This window comes from Bombina bombina, chromosome 7 (assembly GCF_027579735.1).
Source record: "Bombina bombina isolate aBomBom1 chromosome 7, aBomBom1.pri, whole genome shotgun sequence".
Lineage (NCBI taxonomy): Eukaryota > Metazoa > Chordata > Amphibia > Anura > Bombinatoridae > Bombina > Bombina bombina.
Window position 1 is genome coordinate 146,902,338 of NC_069505.1, and position 20,000 is coordinate 146,922,337.

Here is a 20,000-nt window from a genome sequence, read left to right on the forward strand (position 1 = left end):
CAGTCACAGCAGACCTGTGACAGTGTGTTTTGACTGTGATAAAAACGTTAATTATTAAATTGTTATCCGTTTTTTTGGGTATGAAGGGGTTAATCATCCATTTGCTGGTGGGTGCAATCCTTTGCTAACTTAATACATTTACTGTGAAAAATTGGTTGCTATAACTATTTTGGTTCATTGTTATTTCAACTGTGACAGTTTTTTGTGCTTCTTAAAGGCACAGTAGCGTTTTTTATATTGCTTGTAAATTTATTTAGAAAAGTATTTCCAAGCTTGCTAGTCTCATTGCTAGTCTGTTTAAACATGTCTGACACAGATGAATCTCTTTGTTCACTATGTTTAAAGGCCAATGTGGAACCCAATAGAAATTTGTGTACTAATTGCATTGATGTTACTTTAAATAAAAGTCAATCTTTACATGTAAAGAAATTATCACCAGACAACGAGGGGGAAGTTATGCCGACTAACTCTCCTCACGTGTCAGTACCTTCGCCTCCCGCTCAGGAGGTGCGTGATTTTGTGGCGCCAAGTACATCAGGGAGGCCCTTACAAATCACTTTGCAAGACATGGCTACTGTTATGACAGAAGTATTATCTAAATTGCCAGAATTAAGAGGCAAGCGCGATAGCTCTGGGTTAAGGACAGAGCGCGCGGATGAGGTGAGAGCCATGTCAGATACTGCGTCACAGTTTGCAGAACGTGAAGACGGAGAGCTTCATTCTGTGGGTGACGGATCTGATCCAGGGAGACTGGATTCAGAGATTTCTAATTTTAAATTTAAGCTTGAGAACCTCCGCATATTGCTAGGAGAGGTATTAGCGGCTCTGAATGATTGTAACACGGTTGCAATTCCAGAAAAATTATGTAGGTTGGATAGATACTATGCGGTACCGGTGTGTACTGACGTGTTTCCTATACCTAAAAGGCTTACAGAGATTATTAGCAAGGAGTGGGATAGACCTGGTGTGCCTTTTTCCCCTCCTCCCATATTTAGGAAAATGTTTCCTATAGACGCCACCACACGAGACTTATGGCAGACGGTCCCTAAGGTGGAGGGAGCAGTTTCTACTTTAGCTAAGCATACCACTATCCCGGTGGAGGATAGTTGTGCCTTTTCAGATCCAATGGATAAGAAATTAGAGGGTTACCTTAAGAAAATCAACAAGGTTTTATCTTACAGCCCCTTGCATGCATTGCGCCTGTCACTGCTGCGGCGGCATTCTGGTTTGAGTCTCTGGAAGAGGCCATTCGCACAGCTCCATTGGATGAAATTATGAACAAGCTTAAAGCACTTAAGCTAGCTAACGCATTTGTTTCTGATGCCGTCGTACATTTAACCAAACTTACGGCTAAGAACTCCGGATTCGCCATCCAAGCGCGCAGAGCGCTATGGCTTAAATCCTGGTCAGCTGACGTGACTTCTAAATCTAAATTGCTTAATATTCCTTTCAAAGGGCAGACCTTATTCGGGCCCGGCTTGAAAGAAATTATCGCTGACATTACGGGAGGTAAGGGCCATGTTCTACCTCAGGACAGGGCCAAATCAAAGGCCAAATAGTCTAATTTTTGTGCCTTTCGTAACCTCAAGGCAGGAGCAGCATCAACTTCCTCCGCTCCAAAACAGGAAGGAGCTGTTGCTCGTTACAGACAAGGCTGGAAAACTAACCAGTCCTGGAACAAGGGCAAGCAGGCCAGAAAACCTGCTGCTGCCCCTAAGACAGCATGAAGAGAGGGCCCCTATCCGGAAACGGATCTAGTGGGGGGCAGACTTTCTCTCTTCGCCCAGGCTTGGGCAAGAGATGTCCAGGATCCCTGGGCGTTGGAGTTCATATCTCAGGGATATCTCCTGGACTTCAAAACCTCCTCCACGAGGGAGATTTCATCTTTCAAGGTTATCAGCAAACCAAATAAAGAAAGCGGCGTTTCTACGCTGTGTACAAGACCTCTTACTAATGGGGGTGATCCACCCAGTTCCGCGGACGGAACACGGGCAAGGATTCTATTCAAAACTATTTGTGGTTCCCAAGAAAGAGGGAACCTTCAGACCAATCTTGGACTTAAAATCCTAAACAAATTCCTAAGAGTTCCATCATTCAAAATGGAAACTATTCGAACCATCCTTCCCATGATCCAAGAGGGTCAGTACATGACCACAGTGGACTTAAAGGATGCCTACCTTCACATACCGATTCACAAGGATCATTATCGGTATCTAAGATTTGCTTTCCTAGACAGGCATTACCAGTTTGTAGCTCTTCCCTTCGGATTAGCTACGGCTCCAAGAATCTTTACAAAAGTTCTGGGCTCACTTCTGGCGGTACTAAGACCGCGAGGCATTGCGGTGACTCCGTACCTAGACGACATTCTGATACAAGCGTCAAGATTTCAAACTGCCAAGTCTCATACAGAGATAGTTCTGGCATTTCTGAGGTCGCATGGGTGGAAGGTGAACGTGGAAAAGAGTTCTCTATCACCACTTACAAGGGTTCCCTTTCTAGGGACTCTTATAGATTCTGTAGAGATGAAAATTTACCTGACAGAGGCCAGGTTATGAAAACTTCTAAATGCTTGCCGTGTCCTTCATTCCATTCCACACCCGTCAGTAGCTCAGTGCATGGAAGTAATCGGCTTGATGGTAGCGGCAATGGACATAGTACCATTTGCGCGCCTGCATCTCAGACCGCTGCAATTGTGCATGCTAAGTCAGTGGAACGGGGATTTCTCAGATTTTTCCCCCCTGCTAAATCTGGATCAAGAGACCAGAGATTCTCTTCTATGGTGGCTTTCTCGGCGACATCTGTCCAAAGGGATGACCTTTCGCAGGCCAGATTATATGATTGTAACAACAGACGCCAGCCTTCTAGGCTGGGGCGCTGTTTGGAACTCCCTGAAGGCTCAGGGACTATGGACTCAGGAGGAGAAACTCCTCCCAATAAATATTCTGGAATTAAGAGCAATATTCAATGCTCTCCTAGCTTGGCCTCAGTTAGCAACTCTGAGGTTCATCAGATTTCAGTCGGACAACATCACGACTGTGGCTTACATCAACCATCAAGGGGGAACCAGAAGTTCCCTAGCGATGTTGGAAGTCTCAAAGATAATTCGCTGGGCAGAGTCTCACTCTTGCCACCTGTCAGCGATTTACATCCCAGGCGTGGAGAACTGGGAGGCGGATTTTCTAAGTCGCCAGACTTTTCATCCGGGGGAGTGGGAACTTCATCCGGAGGTCTTTGCTCAACTGATTCATCGTTGGGGCAAACCAGATCTGGATCTCATGGTGTCTCGCCAGAACGCCAAGCTTCCTTGTTACGGATCCAGGTCCAGGGACCCGGGAGCGGTGCTGATAGATGCTCTGACAGCCCCTTGGGTCTTCAACATGGCTTATGTGTTTCCACCATTCCCGATGCTTCCTCGTTTGATTGCCAAGATCAAACAGGAGAGAGCTTCGGTGATTCTGATAGCGCCTGCGTGGCCACGCAGGACCTGGTATGCAGACCTAGTGGACATGTCGTCCTGTCCACCGTGGACTCTGCCTCTGAGACGGGACCTTCTAATTCAGGGTCCTTTCAACCATCCAAATCTAATTTCTCTGAGGCTGACTGCATGGAGATTGAACGCTTGATTCTATCAAAGCGTGGCTTCTCGGAGTCGGTTATTGATACCTTAATACAGGCTAGGAAGCCTGTTACCAGAAAAATTTACCATAAGATATGGCGTAAATATTTATATTGGTGCGAATCCAAGAGTTACTCATGGAGTAAGGTTAGGATTCCTAGGATATTGTCCTTTCTACAAGAGGGTTTAGAAAAGTGCTTATCTGCTAGTTCGTTAAAGGGACAGATTTCTGCTCTGTCTATTCTTCTACACAAACGTCTGGCTGAAGTTCCAGACGTTCAGGCTTTTTGTCAGGCTTTAGCTAGGATTAAGCCTGTTTTTAAGACTGTTGCTCCGCCGTGGAGCTTAAACTTAGTTCTTAACGTTCTTCAAGGCGTTCCATTTGAACCCCTTCATTCCATTGATATCAAGCTGTTATCCTGGAAGGTTCTGTTTTTGATGGCTATTTCCTCGGCTCGAAGAGTCTCTGAGTTATCTGCCTTACATTGTGATTCTCCTTATCTGATTTTTCATTCAGACAAGGTAGTTCTGCGTACTAAACCTGGGTTCTTACCTAAGGTAGTTACTAACAGGAATATCAATCAAGAGATTGTTGTTCCATCACTGTGTCCTAACCCTTCTTCAAAGAAGGAACGACTTTTACATAATCTGGACGTAGTCCGTGCCCTGAAGTTCTATTTGCAGGCAACTAAAGATTTTCGTCAAACTTCTTCCCTGTTTGTCGTTTACTCTGGACAGAGAAGAGGTCAAAAGGCTTCGGCTACCTCTCTCTCTTTTTGGCTTCGTAGCATAATACGTTTAGCCTATGAGACTGCTGGAAAGCAGCCTCCTGAAAGGATTACAGCTCATTCTACTAGAGCTGTGGCATCCACCTGGGCCTTTAAAAATGAGGCCTCTGTTGAACAGGTTTGCAAGGCTGCAACTTGGTCTTCACTTCACACTTTTTCAAAATTTTACAAATTTGACACTTTTGCTTCTTCGGAGGCTATTTTTGGGAGAAAGGTACTACAGGCAGTGGTTCCTTCTGTTTAATGTTCCTGCCTTGTCCCTCCCTTCATCCGTGTACTTTAGCTTTGGTATTGGTATTCCATAAGTAATGGATGACCCGTGGACTGACTACACTTAACAAGAGAAAACATAATTTATGCTTACCTGATAAATTTATTTCTCTTGTAGTGTAGTCAGTCCACGGCCCGCCCTGTCTTTAAGGCAGATCTAAATTTTAATTAAACTCCAGTCACCACTGCACCCTAAGGTTTCTCCTTTCTCGTCTGCTTTTGGTCGAATGACTGAATATGACATGTGAGGGGAGGAGCTATATAGCAGCTCTGCTTGGGTGATCCTCTTGCAGCTTCCTGTTAGGAAGAGATATATTCCATAAGTAATGGATGACCCGTGGACTGACTACACTACAAGAGAAATAAATTTATCAGGTAAGCATAAATTATGTTTCTTCTATGCGCAGAACATTGGAATTAGCGCACATGAGAATATGCGATCTTGTTTGTGCACGAGTGGGGTGTTAGGTTCCCCCCACACACAAACCTTTTCTCTCCATTGACATTTATGGAGGAGTATGTGAACGCGCACGTGATATTGTAAGTTAAGTTTTTTGCGCTCGTCGGGATAGCGTGAGAACGAAAACAGTTTACTTTCAACACATTATATGAGCGCTACCCGACAAGCGCAAACGGCTCAGTTCTAGCTTATTTAACGCTCGAGTGGGAGCTAATTAACTCTCATACTCTGGGCCTTAATCTGTAGTAAAAACAAAAACTTTGTTTCCTTACGTATTTTGCCCCCTTTTCCTATAATTTAATTCTATAATCTATGGTCTTTCCATTTCCTGTTAAAACAAAGTGCAGACTCCAGACGTTGCTATATTCCTACACTGTCATTGGTTGCACACTCGAGAGCTATTTATAACTGTTCCTAATTCACCTCAGCAGAGTAGGAAATCTAGGTTTCAACATGGTGGCACCCATTGCATTATGAATACTAAAACTATTTTTTTTAATGTTTAAAGATCTAATATAATGGATCTACATAATATCAGGCTAATTTTTGTTTTTAATAAATCTGTGTAGCATTTATTTAATGTCCCTTTAAAGAGGTTTTTTACCTTTATAGCTATATGTGGTTATGTTTATAGGAAGATGGTGGTTTTCGGTGCAGGCTTGCTGCATCATCTTTATAAGCTCTATATCCTCAAATAGATTTCTGGGCAGCTCTAATTGCTAATTCGATAAAAGACTACAATCAGGTTTCATTTGCTTGGCATATAAAGACTCTTAACTGTAATGTATATTGAGGCAGGGCCCTTATTTTATAAATTTTTTAGCTTCTGTAGTCTTCTGCAGCAGAGACCTACACCCACTCTTATTAAATTATAGAGTTAGTAAGTCCAATATGCACAAGCATCAAGGTAATCCCCACTCCTGGGGTTGCAAAAGATTGTTTGCAGGTGTGCAAGCTAACAGACCTGCACCATGGTCTGAAAAAAAATATTCCAAAGAAAATAATCTAGCAGCACCACCAATTAGTATAAAAATATTACTTTATTGTGCCAACTTAAAACAGACTGGAAATTATAGAGTTCGCTTATTCACAATAATACACTGGAACTGAAAATTGGGGAAAGAAAAATATGTGAATAAGGCACAGAAAAGCCTTAAACTTCTATTTTCTTTAATTCCCCCCCCCCCCCCTTTTTTTATTAATAATTATCCCTTGCAAAAGACAGCCCTTGCTAAATAAATAGAGGGGACATTCTATTGCAAAAATGATTTAGATCATTGATTAATTCTATTTACTTCCATACACTAGAATCGATAGTTAGGAAAGGAACATGTCAGAACACCACCCCTATTTAGTGTTGTAAGGGGCACTTATTAAAGGGACACTGTACCCAAAATTTTTCTTTCATGATTCAGATTGAGCATGACATTTTAAGCAACTTTCTAATTTACTCCTATTATCAAATTTTCTTCATTCTCTTGGTATCTTTATTTGAAATGCAAGAATGTAAGTTTAGATGCCGGCCCATTTTTGGTGAACAACCTGGGTTGTCCTTGCTGATTGGTGGATAAATTCATCCACCAATAAAAATGTGCTGTCCAGAGTACTGAAACCAAAAAAAAGCTTAGATGCCTTCTTTTTCAAATAATGATAGCAAGAGAACAAAGAAAATTTGATAATAGGAATAAATTAGAAAGTTGCTTAAAATTGCATGCTCTTACTGAATTACAAAAGAAAAAAAATTGGGTACAGTGTCCCTTTAAGTAAGATTTATTATAAAGAATGACACAACATAAATTACTGAAGTACTGCATATTTCAGGATAGACCACTGCAGAATTCATTTTTAATATATTTTTGAATCCATAGAAGCCCTGCAAATGTCCTGCACAGCCCCCCACCAGCAGAGCTGTTTTTTTCCTTAGTAGACCACATCTATTTTGTTTAGAAACGGCTAATAGCGAGATCAGGGCACTTCTGTTTGGCCATATCAGTCTAATAAGTTAAAAATATTGGGTGGCCATTCATGATGTTTAGAAGGTCTTCTTTGAATTCAAATATATATTATTTTTCTGCAATGGGCTATCCTTAAGAATCCAATTCTGGGGCAAGTTTAAACTATGGGTCATTCTTTAAAATAAGGCTTACTCTCCCTCAAAGGATAATTTATAAATTTTGAGTACAATTCTAGGTACAATCTAATGATAAAATTTTTTTATTTTTTTATTTGTTGGATCTTGTAATAAATAAATAATAATAAAAAAAAAAACATAATTTATGCTTACCTGATAAATTCCTTTCTTCTGTTGTGTGATCAGTCCACGGGTCATCATTACTTCTGGGATATAACTCCTCCCCAACAGGAAATGCAAGAGGATTCACCCAGCAGAGCTGCATATAGCTCCTCCCCTCTACGTCACTCCCAGTCATTCGACCAAGAATCAACGAGAAAGGAGAAACCAAGGGTGAAGTGGTGACTGGAGTATAATTTAAAGGATATTTACCTGCCTTAAAACAGGGCGGGCCGTGGACTGATCACACAACAGAAGAAAGGAATTTATCAGGTAAGCATAAATTATGTTTTCTTCTGTTATGTGTGATCAGTCCACGGGTCATCATTACTTCTGGGATACCAATACCAAAGCAAAAGTACACGGATGACGGGAGGGATAGGCAGGCTCATTATACAGAAGGAACCACTGCCTGAAGAACCTTTCTCCCAAAAATAGCCTCCGAAGAAGCAAAAGTGTCAAATTTGTAAAATTTGGAAAAAGTATGAAGCGAAGACCAAGTTGCAGCCTTGCAAATCTGTTCAACAGAGGCCTCATTCTTAAAGGCCCAAGTGGAAGCCACAGCTCTAGTAGAATGAGCTGTAATTCTTTCAGGAGGCTGCTGTCCAGCAGTCTCATAGGCTAAACGAATTATGCTACGAAGCCAGAAGGAGAGAGAGGTAGCCGAAGCCTTATGACCTCTCCTCTGACCAGAGTACACGACAAACAGGGAAGACGTTTGTCGAAAATCCTTAGTTGCCTGCAAGTAGAACTTGAGGGCACGAACTACATCCAGATTGTGTAGAAGACGTTCCTTCTTTGAAGAAGGATTTGGACACAAGGATGGAACAACAATCTCTTGATTGATATTCCTGTTAGTGACTACCTTAGGTAAGAACCCAGGTTTAGTACGCAGAACTACCTTGTCTGAGTGAAAAATCAGATAAGGAGAATCACAATGTAAGGCTGATAACTCAGAGACTCTTCGAGCCGAGGAAATAGCCATTAAAAACAGAACTTTCCAAGATAACAATTTTATATCAATGGAATGAAGGGGTTCAAACGGAACACCCTGTAAAACGTTAAGAACTAAGTTTAAACTCCATGGCGGAGCAACAGCTTTAAACACAGGCTTGATCCTAGCTAAAGCCTGACAAAAAGCCTGGACGTCTGGATTTTCTGACAGACGCCTGTGAAACAAGATGGACAGAGCTGAGATCTGTCCCTTTAATGAGCTAGCCGATAAACCCTTTTCTAAACCTTCTTGTAGAAAGGACAATATCCTAGGAATCCTAACCTTATTCCAGGAGTAACCTTTGGATTCGCACCAGTATAGGTATTTACGCCATATCTTATGGTAAATCCTTCTGGTAACAGGCTTCCTAGCCTGTATCAGGGTATCAATAACCGACTCAGAAAAACCACGTTTTGATAAAATCAAGCGTTCAATTTCCAAGCAGTCAGCTTCAGAGAAGTTAGATTTTGATGTTTGAATGGACCCTGTATCAGAAGGTCCTGTCTTAGAGGTAGAGACCAAGGCGGACAGGATGACATGTCCACTAGATCTGCATACCAAGTCCTGCGTGGCCATGCAGGCGCTATTAGAATCACTGATGCTCTTTCCTGTTTGATTTTGGCAATCAATCGAGGAAGCAGCGGGAAGGGTGGAAACACATAAGCCATCCCGAAGTTCCAAGGTGCTGTCAAAGCATCTATCAGTACCGCTCCCGGATCCCTGGATCTGGACCCGTAGTGAGGAAGTTTGGCGTTCTGGCGAGACGCCATGAGATCTATCTCTGGTTTGCCCCAACGTCGAAGTATTTGGGCAAAGACCTCCGGATGAAGTTCCCACTCCCCCGGATGAAAAGTCTGGCGACTCAAGAAATCCGCCTCCCAGTTCTCCACTCCCGGGATGTGGATTGCTGACAGGTGGCAAGAGTGAGACTCTGCCCAGCGAATTATCTTTGATACTTCCATCATTGCTAGGGAGCTTCTTGTCCCTCCTTGATGGTTGATGTAAGCTACAGTCGTGATGTTGTCCGACTGAAACCTGATGAACCCCCGAGTTTTTAACTGGGGCCAAGCCAGAAGGGCATGGAGAACTGCTCTCAATTCCAGAATGTTTATTGGCAGGAGACTTTCCTCCTGATTCCATTGTCCCTGAGCCTTCAGAGAATTCCAGACAGCGCCCCAACCTAGTAGGCTGGCGTCTGTTGTTACAATTGTCCAGTCCGGCCTGCTGAATGGCATCCCCCTGGACAGATGTGGCCGAGAAAGCCACCATAGAAGAGAGTTTCTGGTCTCTTGATCCAGATTCAGAGTAGGGGACAAGTCTGAGTAATCCCCATTCCACTGACTCAGCATGCACAATTGCAGCGGTCTGAGATGTAGACGTGCAAAGGGAACTATGTCCATTGCTGCTACCATTAAGCCGATCACCTCCATGCATTGAGCTACTGACGGGAGTTGAATGGAATGAAGGACACGGCATGCATTTAGAAGCTTTGTTAATCTGTCTTCTGTCAGATAAATCTTCATTTCTACAGAATCTATAAGAGTCCCCAAGAATGGAACTCTTGTGAGAGGAAAAAGAGAACTCTTCTTTTCGTTCACTTTCCATCCATGCGACCTTAGAAATGCCAGGACTAACTCTGTATGAGACTTGGCAGTTTGAAAGCTTGAAGCTTGTATCAGAATGTCGTCTAGGTACGGAGCTACCGAAATTCCTCGCGGTCTTAGTACCGCCAGAAGGGCACCCAGAACCTTTGTGAAGATTCTTGGAGCCGTAGCCAATCCGAATGGAAGAGCTACAAACTGGTAATGCCTGTCTAAGAAGGCAAACCTTAGATACCGGTAATGATCTTTGTGAATCGATATGTGAAGGTAAGCATCCTTTAAATCCACTGTGGTCATGTACTGACCCTTTTGGATCATGGGTAAGATTGTCCGAATAGTTTCCATTTTGAACGATGGAACTCTTAGGAATTTGTTTAGGATCTTTAAATCCAAGATTGGCCTGAAAGTTCCCTCTTTTTTGGGAACCACAAACAGGTTTGAGTAAAACCCTTGTCCTTGTTCCGACCGCGGAACCGGATGGATCACTCCCATTAATAACAGATCTTGTACACAGCGTAGAAACACTTCTTTCTTTATCTGGTTTGTTGACAACCTTGACAGATGAAATCTCCCTCTTGGGGGAGAGAATTTGAAGTCTAGAAGGTATCCCTGAGATATGATCTCTAGCGCCCAGGGATCCTGAACATCTCTTGCCCAAGCCTGGGCAAAGAGAGAGAGTCTGCCCCCCACTAGATCCGGTCCCGGATCGGGGGCCCTCGGTTCATGCTGTCTTTGGGGCAGCAGCAGGTTTCCTGGCCTGCTTGCCCTTGTTCCAGGACTGGTTAGGTTTCCAGCCTTGTCTGTAACGAGCAACAGCTCCTTCCTGTTTTGGTGCAGTGGAAGTTGATGTTGCTCCTGCTTTGAAATTCCGAAAGGGACGAAAATTAGACTGTCTAGCCTTAGCTTTGGCTTTGTCTTGAGGCAGGGCGTGGCCCTTACCTCCTGTAATGTCAGCGATAATTTCTTTCAAACCGGGCCCAAATAAAGTTTGCCCCTTGAAAGGTATATTAAGTAATTTGGACTTAGAAGTTACATCAGCTGACCAGGATTTTAGCCACAGCGCCCTACGTGCCTGAATGGCGAATCCTGAGTTCTTAGCCGTAAGTTTGGTTAAATGTACTACGGCCTCCGAAATGAATGAATTAGCTAGTTTAAGGACTCTGAGCCTGTCCGTAATGTCGTCCAGCGTAGTTGAACTAAGGTTCTCTTCCAGAGACTCAATCCAAAATGCTGCCGCAGCCGTAATCGGCGCGATGCATGCAAGGGGTTGCAATATAAAACCTTGTTGAACAAACATTTTCTTAAGGTAACCCTCTAATTTTTTATCCATTGGATCTGAAAAAGCACAGCTATCCTCCACCGGGATAGTGGTACGCTTAGCTAAAGTAGAAACTGCTCCCTCCACCTTAGGGACCGTTTGCCATAAGTCCCGTGTGGTGGCGTCTATTGGAAACATCTTTCTAAATATTGGAGGGGGTGAGAACGGCACACCGGGTCTATCCCACTCCTTAGTAACAATTTCAGTTAGTCTCTTAGGTATAGGAAAAACGTCAGTACTCGCCGGTACCGCAAAGTATTTATCCAACCTACACAATTTCTCTGGTATTGCAACAGTGTTACAATCATTAAGAGCCGCTAAAACCTCCCCTAGTAATACACGGAGGTTTTCCAATTTAAATTTAAAATTTGAAATATCTGAATCCAATCTGTTTGGATCAGAACCGTCACCCACAGAATGAAGCTCTCCGTCCTCATGCTCTGCAAGCTGTGACGCAGTATCAGACATGGCCCTAGTATTATCAGCGCACTCTGTTCTCACCCCAGAGTGATCACGCTTGCCTCTTAGTTCTGGTAATTTAGCCAAAACTTCAGTCATAACAGTAGCCATATCTTGTAATGTTATCTGTAATGGCCGCCCAGATGTACTAGGCGCCATAATATCACGCACCTCCCGGGCGGGAGATGCAGGTACTGACACGTGAGGCGAGTTAGTCGGCATAACTCTCCCCTCGCTGTTTGGTGAAATTTGTTCAAATTGTACAGATTGGCTTTTATTCAAAGTAGCATCAATACAGTTAGTACATAAATTTCTATTGGGCTCCACCTTGGCATTGGAACAAATGACACAGGTATCTTCCTCTGAATCAGACATGTTTAACACACTAGCAATAAACTTGCAACTTGGTTACAATCTTATTTAACAAAAACGTACTGTGCCTCAAAGAAGCACTAAACGATTAAATGACAGTTGAAATAATGAACTGAAAAACAGTTATAGCATCAATCCTTAAAAACAACACAACTTTAAGCAAAGGTTTGTTCCCATTAGTAAAGTAACAATAATTAAATTTGAAAATAAAAATTACAGAGCAACGTTTTTAATCACAGTCAATATATAAGTCTCACAGCTCTGCTGAGAGAATCTACCTCCCTCCAAAGAAGTTTGAAGACCCCTGAGATCTGTTAGAGATGAACCGGATCATGCAGGAAATACAAGAGTAACTGACTGGAAATTTTTGATGCGTAGCAAAGAGCGCCAAAAACGGCCCCTCCCCCTCACACACAGCAGTGAGAGAGAAACGAAACTGTCACAATTAAAATAAGCAACTGCCAAGTGGAAAAATAATGCCCAAATATTTATTCACTCAGTACCTCAGAAAATGCAAACGATTCTACATTCCAGCAAAAACGTTTAACATGATAAATACCTATTAAAAGGTTTAGTGTACTTTTAACAGAGTACTTCCGGTGAAATACCATCCCCAGAATACTGAAGTGTAGAGTATACATACATGTCATTATAACGGTATGGCAGGATTTTCTCATCAATTCCATTCAGAAAATAAAAACTGCTACATACCTCAATGCAGATTCATCTGCCCGCTGTCCCCTGATCTGAAGCTTTTACCTCCCTCAGATGGCCGAGAAACAGCAATATGATCTTAACTACTCCGGTTAAAATCATAGTAAAAACTCTGGTAGATTCTTCTTCAAACTCTGCCAGAGAGGCAATAACACGCTCCGGTGCTATTGTAAAATAACAAACTTTTGATTGAAGTTATAAAAACTAAGTATAATCACCATAGTCCTCTCACACATCCTATCTAGTCGTTGGGTGCAAGAGAATGACTGGGAGTGACGTAGAGGGGAGGAGCTATATGCAGCTCTGCTGGGTGAATCCTCTTGCATTTCCTGTTGGGGAGGAGTTATATCCCAGAAGTAATGATGACCCGTGGACTGATCACACATAACAGAAGAAATATATATATATCTATCTATCTATCTATCTATCTATATATATATATATATATATATATATATATATGTGTGTGTATATGTGTATATATATATATGTGTGTGTGTGTGTATGTATATGTGTGTGTGTATATATATATATATATATATATATATATATATATATAATGTGTGTGTGTGTGGATATAGATAAAGAAAGAAATACTTAAAAAATAAAATGGTCTCATTATCGAACACACCTTCGGCTTTGGCCTATGTGGATAGGGAGTTGGCGTTATTCTTCCGCTTACACACTAGCTTTTTACTTTAAACTTGTAATAAGATCGCAAACCTTGGAGTGCTAATTATTTACCTAGATCTGAATTATCACTCATGAGGGATTAAAAATATATTGCTCCAGGTGTAATTTAGGCATAGTGTTGCTATTGATAAAATTACATGCTCTTTTTATAATTAAATCATGCAATTGTATTGCTCCAATTGTCCTATAAATTCAACGAGGACCAAAATGTAAGAATTATAAAGAAATAAATAACAGCATCTAGCAAATGTAAGAGAGGCGCCTCATGTGTGTAGACAAATCCTATAGAAAATGTCAAGCACAGGGTACTCACATTTCCATAGAGCACTCTTATGTGCTAGTAGAAGCAGGCTGGCAGTATAAAGGTGTTTCAGCTCACCTCCTCCCGACAGCTGCACGTAGTCCAGGGACAGCTCAAACACACTCACAATGATGAACCAAACAGTAGGCACCTGGTAATGAGGGCTTGTAAACACTGTTTGTGCAATTAGCTCACACACAATTAGAGATCCACCTTCATGGAGTTCCTAATAGACAATTTTGCTTAAGACACTTATGGAATTTGAATTGTGTACAGCAGTTTGGGCACACACATTTAGCAGTTTGTGCACACTTATAGGCACTTACTCATATCAAGTGAGCATAAGCTCACACACGTTTAGAGATCCACCTCCATTGAGTTTTCACTATCAATAGATAATTTAGGTATGATATGATACTAGAATTAGAATTGTGAATAGCAGTTTGTGCACACACATGTAGCAGTTTGTGCACACACTTATAGGCATTTTCGTACATAATTCATTTGAAGTCCACATATTCATTTTATAATTTTTTAGGTTGTGGGTTATTTCTGGCAGCTTCTGACAGCTTCAACATTGTATTATTCAACAAAGCCATTACATTGTATTATTTTTTGTATACACTGTATAAATTATCTTTTCTTTTCTAAGATAGGGAGAGTCCACGGCTTCATTCCTTACTTTTGGGAAATACAACACCTGGCCACCAGGAGGAGGCAAAGACACCCCAGCCAAAGGCTTAAATATCCCTCCCACTTCCTTATTACCCCTGTTATTATTTGCCTTTCGTCAAGATAGGATGTGTCAGAGAAAGGTCAGAGTATTCGGAGAGTCCTGAAAAAGGTATCTGCCCTTTGAGTTATGACTGGAGTTTTAAGTAGTCATGTCAACCTCTCAGTGAGAGTATTGATGAAAGTTAGATTCTGGAGATGCACGGAAAGGTTTTCTGGAAAACCATCCAGACTACTGCTCACAGCTCCTAAGCAATCAGTGTTGACGAGTTTCACTGCCTGCTTTCTCTCACTCAAGTCGAGAGAGAGAGAGAGATCTACACACCCCTGTTAAAATAGCAGGTTTCTGTGATGTAGAAAACAAAAATGAGACAAGGATAAATCATTTCAGAACTTTTTCCACCTTTAATGTGACCTATAAACTATGCAACTCAATTGATAAACAAACTGAAATCTTTTAGGTGAAGAGAAATAAAAAAAAAAAAAAAAAAAATATGCATAAGTGTGCACACCCTTAAACTAATACTTTGTTGAAGCAACTTTTGATTTTATTACAGAACTCAGTCTTTTTGGGTATGAGTTTATCAGCATGGCACATCTTGACTTGGCAAGATTTGCCCACTCTTTTTTGCAAAAACACTCCAAATCTGTCAGATTGCGAGGGCATCTCCTGTGCACAGCCCTCTTCAGATCACCCCACAGATTTTCGATTGGATTCAGGTCTGGGCTCTGGCTGGGCCATTCCAAAACTTTAATCTTCTTCTGGTGAAGGCATTCCTTTGTTGATTTGGATGTATGCTTTGGGTTGTTGTCATGCTGAAAGATGAAGTTCCTCTTCATGTTCAGCTTTCTAGCAGAAGCCTGAAGGTTTTGTGACAATATTGACTGGTATTTGGAAAGATGTTTCAACTGGAGGCTGCAGTTGCCGCGGTTTCCAGAGCAGCTACCTACTGGTGCGACTTTGTCGGAACTCATTGAGGTGGAGTCTCCCCTTGAGGATATTCAAGACAGAATTAAAGCTCTGAGAATTGTTAATTCTTTTATCTGTGATGCGAACATGCAAATGATTCGCCTAAATGCAAAGTCCTTTGGCCTGTGGATATGACTTCTAAGTCCAGACTCCTTTCTCTTCCCTACAAGGGAAATATTTTATTTGGTCTAGTCCTGGACTCAATTATTTCTACGGTTACTGGAGGCAAGTCTAAGGGACGACAATCTTCTAATTTTCGTTCTGACATATCCCAACTACAACAATCCTCCTCCAAGCCCGAGCAACCCAAGAGTACTCGGAAGCCGGCTCAGTCCTGGAATAAGTCCAAGCAGAATAAGAAGCCAGCCGAAAACAAATCGGAATGAAGGGACGGCCTCTCATGCGGGATTGGATCGTTTAGGGGCAGACTGTCCCTTTTTTCAGACGCTTGGTTCAGGGACGTACAGGATCTGTGGGTCCTGGAGGTCATACTCGGGATACAAGATAGGCTTCAAATCTCATCCGACCAGTAGCAGATTCCTACTCTCGAACCTGTCTACCAGACAAGAAAAGAGGAATGCCTTTCTAGGGTGCGCTCGGGACCTATCTTCCTTAGGAGTTGTTGTCCTGGTGCCTATCGAAGAAAGATGTTTGGCATTTTATTCAAACCTTTTCGTGGTCCCAAAGAAGGAGGGAACTTTCCGCCCAATTCTGGATCTAAAGTGCTTAAACAAATTTCTCAGTGTTCCTTCCTTCAAGATGGAGACAATAAGGTCCATCCTTCCTTTAATTCAAGAAAGCCAGTTTATGACCACTATAGATCTGAAGGATGCTTACCTTCATGTTCCAATCCACAGGGAACACTTTTCAGTTCCTGAGGTTTGCATTCCTGGACCAGCACTTCCAGTTTATTGCCCTTCTGTTTGTCCTTGCTACTGCTCCAAGAATCCTTAAGAAGGTTCTGGGTGCTCTTCTAGCCGTTTCCAGAACTCAGGGTATTACAGTAGCCCCATACGTGGATGATATTCTGGTGCAAGTACCATCTTTTCATCTTATGGAAGAATACTACTAGTTTAGTTCCAGGGTAAGGTTTGCCTGAACTATTAGGTGCCCGGACCTGTTTTTCTCCCTGAGACTTCAGGTTGCTGCAGCTTCGCTTGGCCTTTTTACTGACCCAGTCTTCGGTGGTTTTGGAATATTGGATCTCAGGGCTGGTCGGTGTGTTCCACGGTAGTGGGAACTTGGGCTATGTCCTTGCTCCATCTACCTAACCTGGTCATGGTTGGCCAGGTTTTCGGAGTAATTTTAACTCTTTGCCACAGGGTAGCCCATGTCATCTGGTGGTTAGCCCTGTGGCTTGAGCCTCAAGGGTGGTTGGTTCATACCCAGCTGCTGGCGTTGGATGTCCAATTTCTGGTGCGCCTTAGGGTTGCATTCCCCTGGTCAGCTTGCCAGTGTTCCTGTGGATTCCCTGCTCTGCATGCAATTGGGTTGGCTGGGCCTCTGCTTGGCAAGCTACTTGTAGGAGGGTCCTTTTCTAGGACATCTGTGTTGGGAATTTCTCTTCCCATTAGCCGGCGACTTCAGACTTTGAGGACAGTTGTTGCCCTTATGGCATCATCCCTTTTCTTTAGGGGATATTCTCCTTGCTTGGGGCTTCTCCTGGATGGGAGGCGGAAAGGTGGGATTGTTCCCCCTGGGGTCTTGCTGGCTCCAATCAGACTTGTTGGGCCATTATTTGATAGATCCTTAGGTCTATGGCCTTGTTGTCTGGTTTCAGAGTCGGCTTGTACTTGTACTCTGTAGGGATGGCTGTGCTATCCTTATGCTTGTTCCTGTACCTGTTTCGGGATTCTTTTGTTTCCCTGTCTTGGACCCCTGAGGCTGGGTTGGTCCAGCTGGGTGTGGGTAGGTAGGGTATACTCTCCCTTTTTAGGGACCTGCGTGTAGGTCTGGCGACTTAGGTTGCCTGGAGCGTGCCCTCTGTCTGGGGGTTGCTTTTGTACCCTCTGTGTCGTTGGGTTTTTCACCTGGGTATATTACACACTTTTCATGGTTGAATACTGGGAAGATTTTGCCTATTCAGTTGCATTCCGTGCTTGCAGGATGTTGGAGAGACGTCTGTTCTGTCTCTGTGCCCGGTCTTATCCCGGGTTTTGCTTGGTATCGGCGTGTCCTCCTTTCCCTGTTTAGGGGTCTCTGTGAGCTGGGCTCACTTGTGGAGGTGTTCTTTTTTGTATTAGGGGACCTTGGTTCTCCTTTGCCTTGTTCCCTTGGGGGTTTCGGAAGGTGACTTCTTCATTTGTGGAGATGAGTGATGGGGGTCCGTTGGCTCAGTTGAGTCAGTTTGCGGTCTCTGATTTGGTTTCTGGACTAACTGTGAGTCAGTGTCATTGGGGCTTTTCCTCTTAAAATGTTTTCGGCTTCGGACGAAGCAGGGTTTTTTATTGGGTAAAGGTTCAGGCCTGGTGCCATCAGTCTTGGCCGCCTATTGTACCCTCCCGTCTTGGTATTTAGTGTCCTCTATAGCTTGGGTATTGTTTTCCCAAAAGTAATGAATACAGCTGTGGACTCTTTCCATTTAAGAAGAAATACATAAATTATGCTTACCTGATATTTTCCTTTTCTTCTGATGGAAAGAGTCCACAGCTCCCCACCTGTAATTTTATGTGGGGCGTCCTTATATTCTTCTGGCACCTTTCACCCTGATATTTCTTCTCCTTTTCCTTGTTCCTCGGCAGAATGACTGGGGGATGAGAGGAGTGGGAGGCGTATTTAAGCTTTTGGCTGGGTTGTCTTTGCCTCCTCCTGGTGGCCAGGTTCTTATTTCCCAAAAGTAATAAATGCAGCTGTGGACTCTTTCCATCAGAAGAAAGGGAAATTATCAGGTAAGCATCATTTGTTATTTTATTCTGTTTTATCATATGCAGTTTTCATCGCTATTCCAATAGGATATATGTACATATGATTTTATCTGTTAAATAGCTTTGTATACAAGGATTGATCAGTTGGGATTGATTGATTGATTGTATTATATAATGTAGACATATTTTAGATCTAACACTGTTTTGAAACTGTTTGACACAACAGCTAGTGATTAGATGGCATGTTCATTGCTCTCAGAATCTGATTGGATAGGATAGCATTTAAATAAGTGCATCAGTATAGGGTTGTTATGCCTGAGGAAACGGCATAACTGCTGAGAAACTCGTTGCATATCTGGGGGTACAGACTTTGTATACCCACCAGTTTTTAACACTGTATTGTTTGAATTTTATATGGTTTTAATAAATCAGTTTTTAAACTAAAAACAGTGTTTAGAAGCCCTCATTACCAGGTGCACGTATGTGTTGGGCCTACCGTTTGGTTCATCACTGTGAGTGTGTTTGAGCTGTCCCTGGACTACGTGCAGCTGTCGGGAGGGGGTGAGCTGACGCACCTTTAAACTGCCAGCCTGCGTCTACTAGCACAAGGGCGCTCTATGGAAATGTGAGTACCATGTGTTTGACATTTTCTATCTGATTTGTCTATTTGGTGACTGCTACACACATGGGGCACCTCTCTTTTATATTTGCTAGATGCTGTTGTTTTGTTCCACTACATTCATGTGAAACTGTGATCCTGAAATTGCTACAGGAAATGTAACCCCTGATGACCTGACAATTTATGGGAGTCCAGGACCTTTAACTCCTGATGAACTGACAATATATGGGAGTTCAGTATATCCTGTGACTAGGGTTATTGTAGTGTATCATTATCTGTATATACTTTGTTTCACCTTGTATGTTTTATGTATCCTATCGTGTAGCGCCCCTATAGAGCCATTTTTATAGTTCTTGTTGAATTTTAAAGAAATAAATAAATGCTCATCCTGGTTTGTTTGTGATAGGTTTTAATGTTTTTATCAGGCAGCATGATTTAAATTACATTCTTGCATTTTTATATGGTCTTTTGGGGATCCAAGGTTGAGATCTGCTATTCTATCAAGTTGGATTACCATTCTGTGTATGGTGGAGCACTTTAGTTGATAATTTGTAACTGCTGACTTTTATATTGTCCTAGTATTGAAGATACTTTGCAATCTTATGGAGCATGGCAGAAATAAATCATGTTTAATTAAATCTGTTTTATTCCTTAGGAAAGAAGAAAAGAATTTGAAATAAATTTGGAAAAGTCCGGGCTAGAACTCGAAACAGAAGACAAAAAGGTACACTCTCCAAATTGTAATATGCACTCATGCTATATATGTATAATATTTATGGTGTTAACGGCTGTTGTGATTTATATGACAAAGCAGCTTGCTTTAAAAGAAGCTAAAAGTGTAAATTGAAAACATACATGAATAAATGTGAACTCAATATTTTGTAAAAATTAAGCTTCTAAGAACTTTAAAATCTATATTTATTGTATCTGTGTGACATC

The 20,000-nt window shown here is 42.2% G+C and overlaps 1 protein-coding gene across 9 annotated transcripts in view; it reads left to right on the plus strand.

The window, feature by feature from the left end:
• The window catches only part of ANO5 (anoctamin 5), a 599,368-nt gene that overhangs the window by 245,925 nt on the left and 333,443 nt on the right, over positions 1–20,000 (plus strand). For all 9 annotated transcript variants that reach the window (XM_053720371.1, XM_053720372.1, XM_053720374.1 and 6 more), the window contains one exon: positions 19,717–19,785. In XM_053720371.1, coding sequence (XP_053576346.1) covers positions 19,717–19,785 — 69 coding nt within the window. The remainder of the gene's footprint in view (positions 1–19,716; positions 19,786–20,000) is intronic.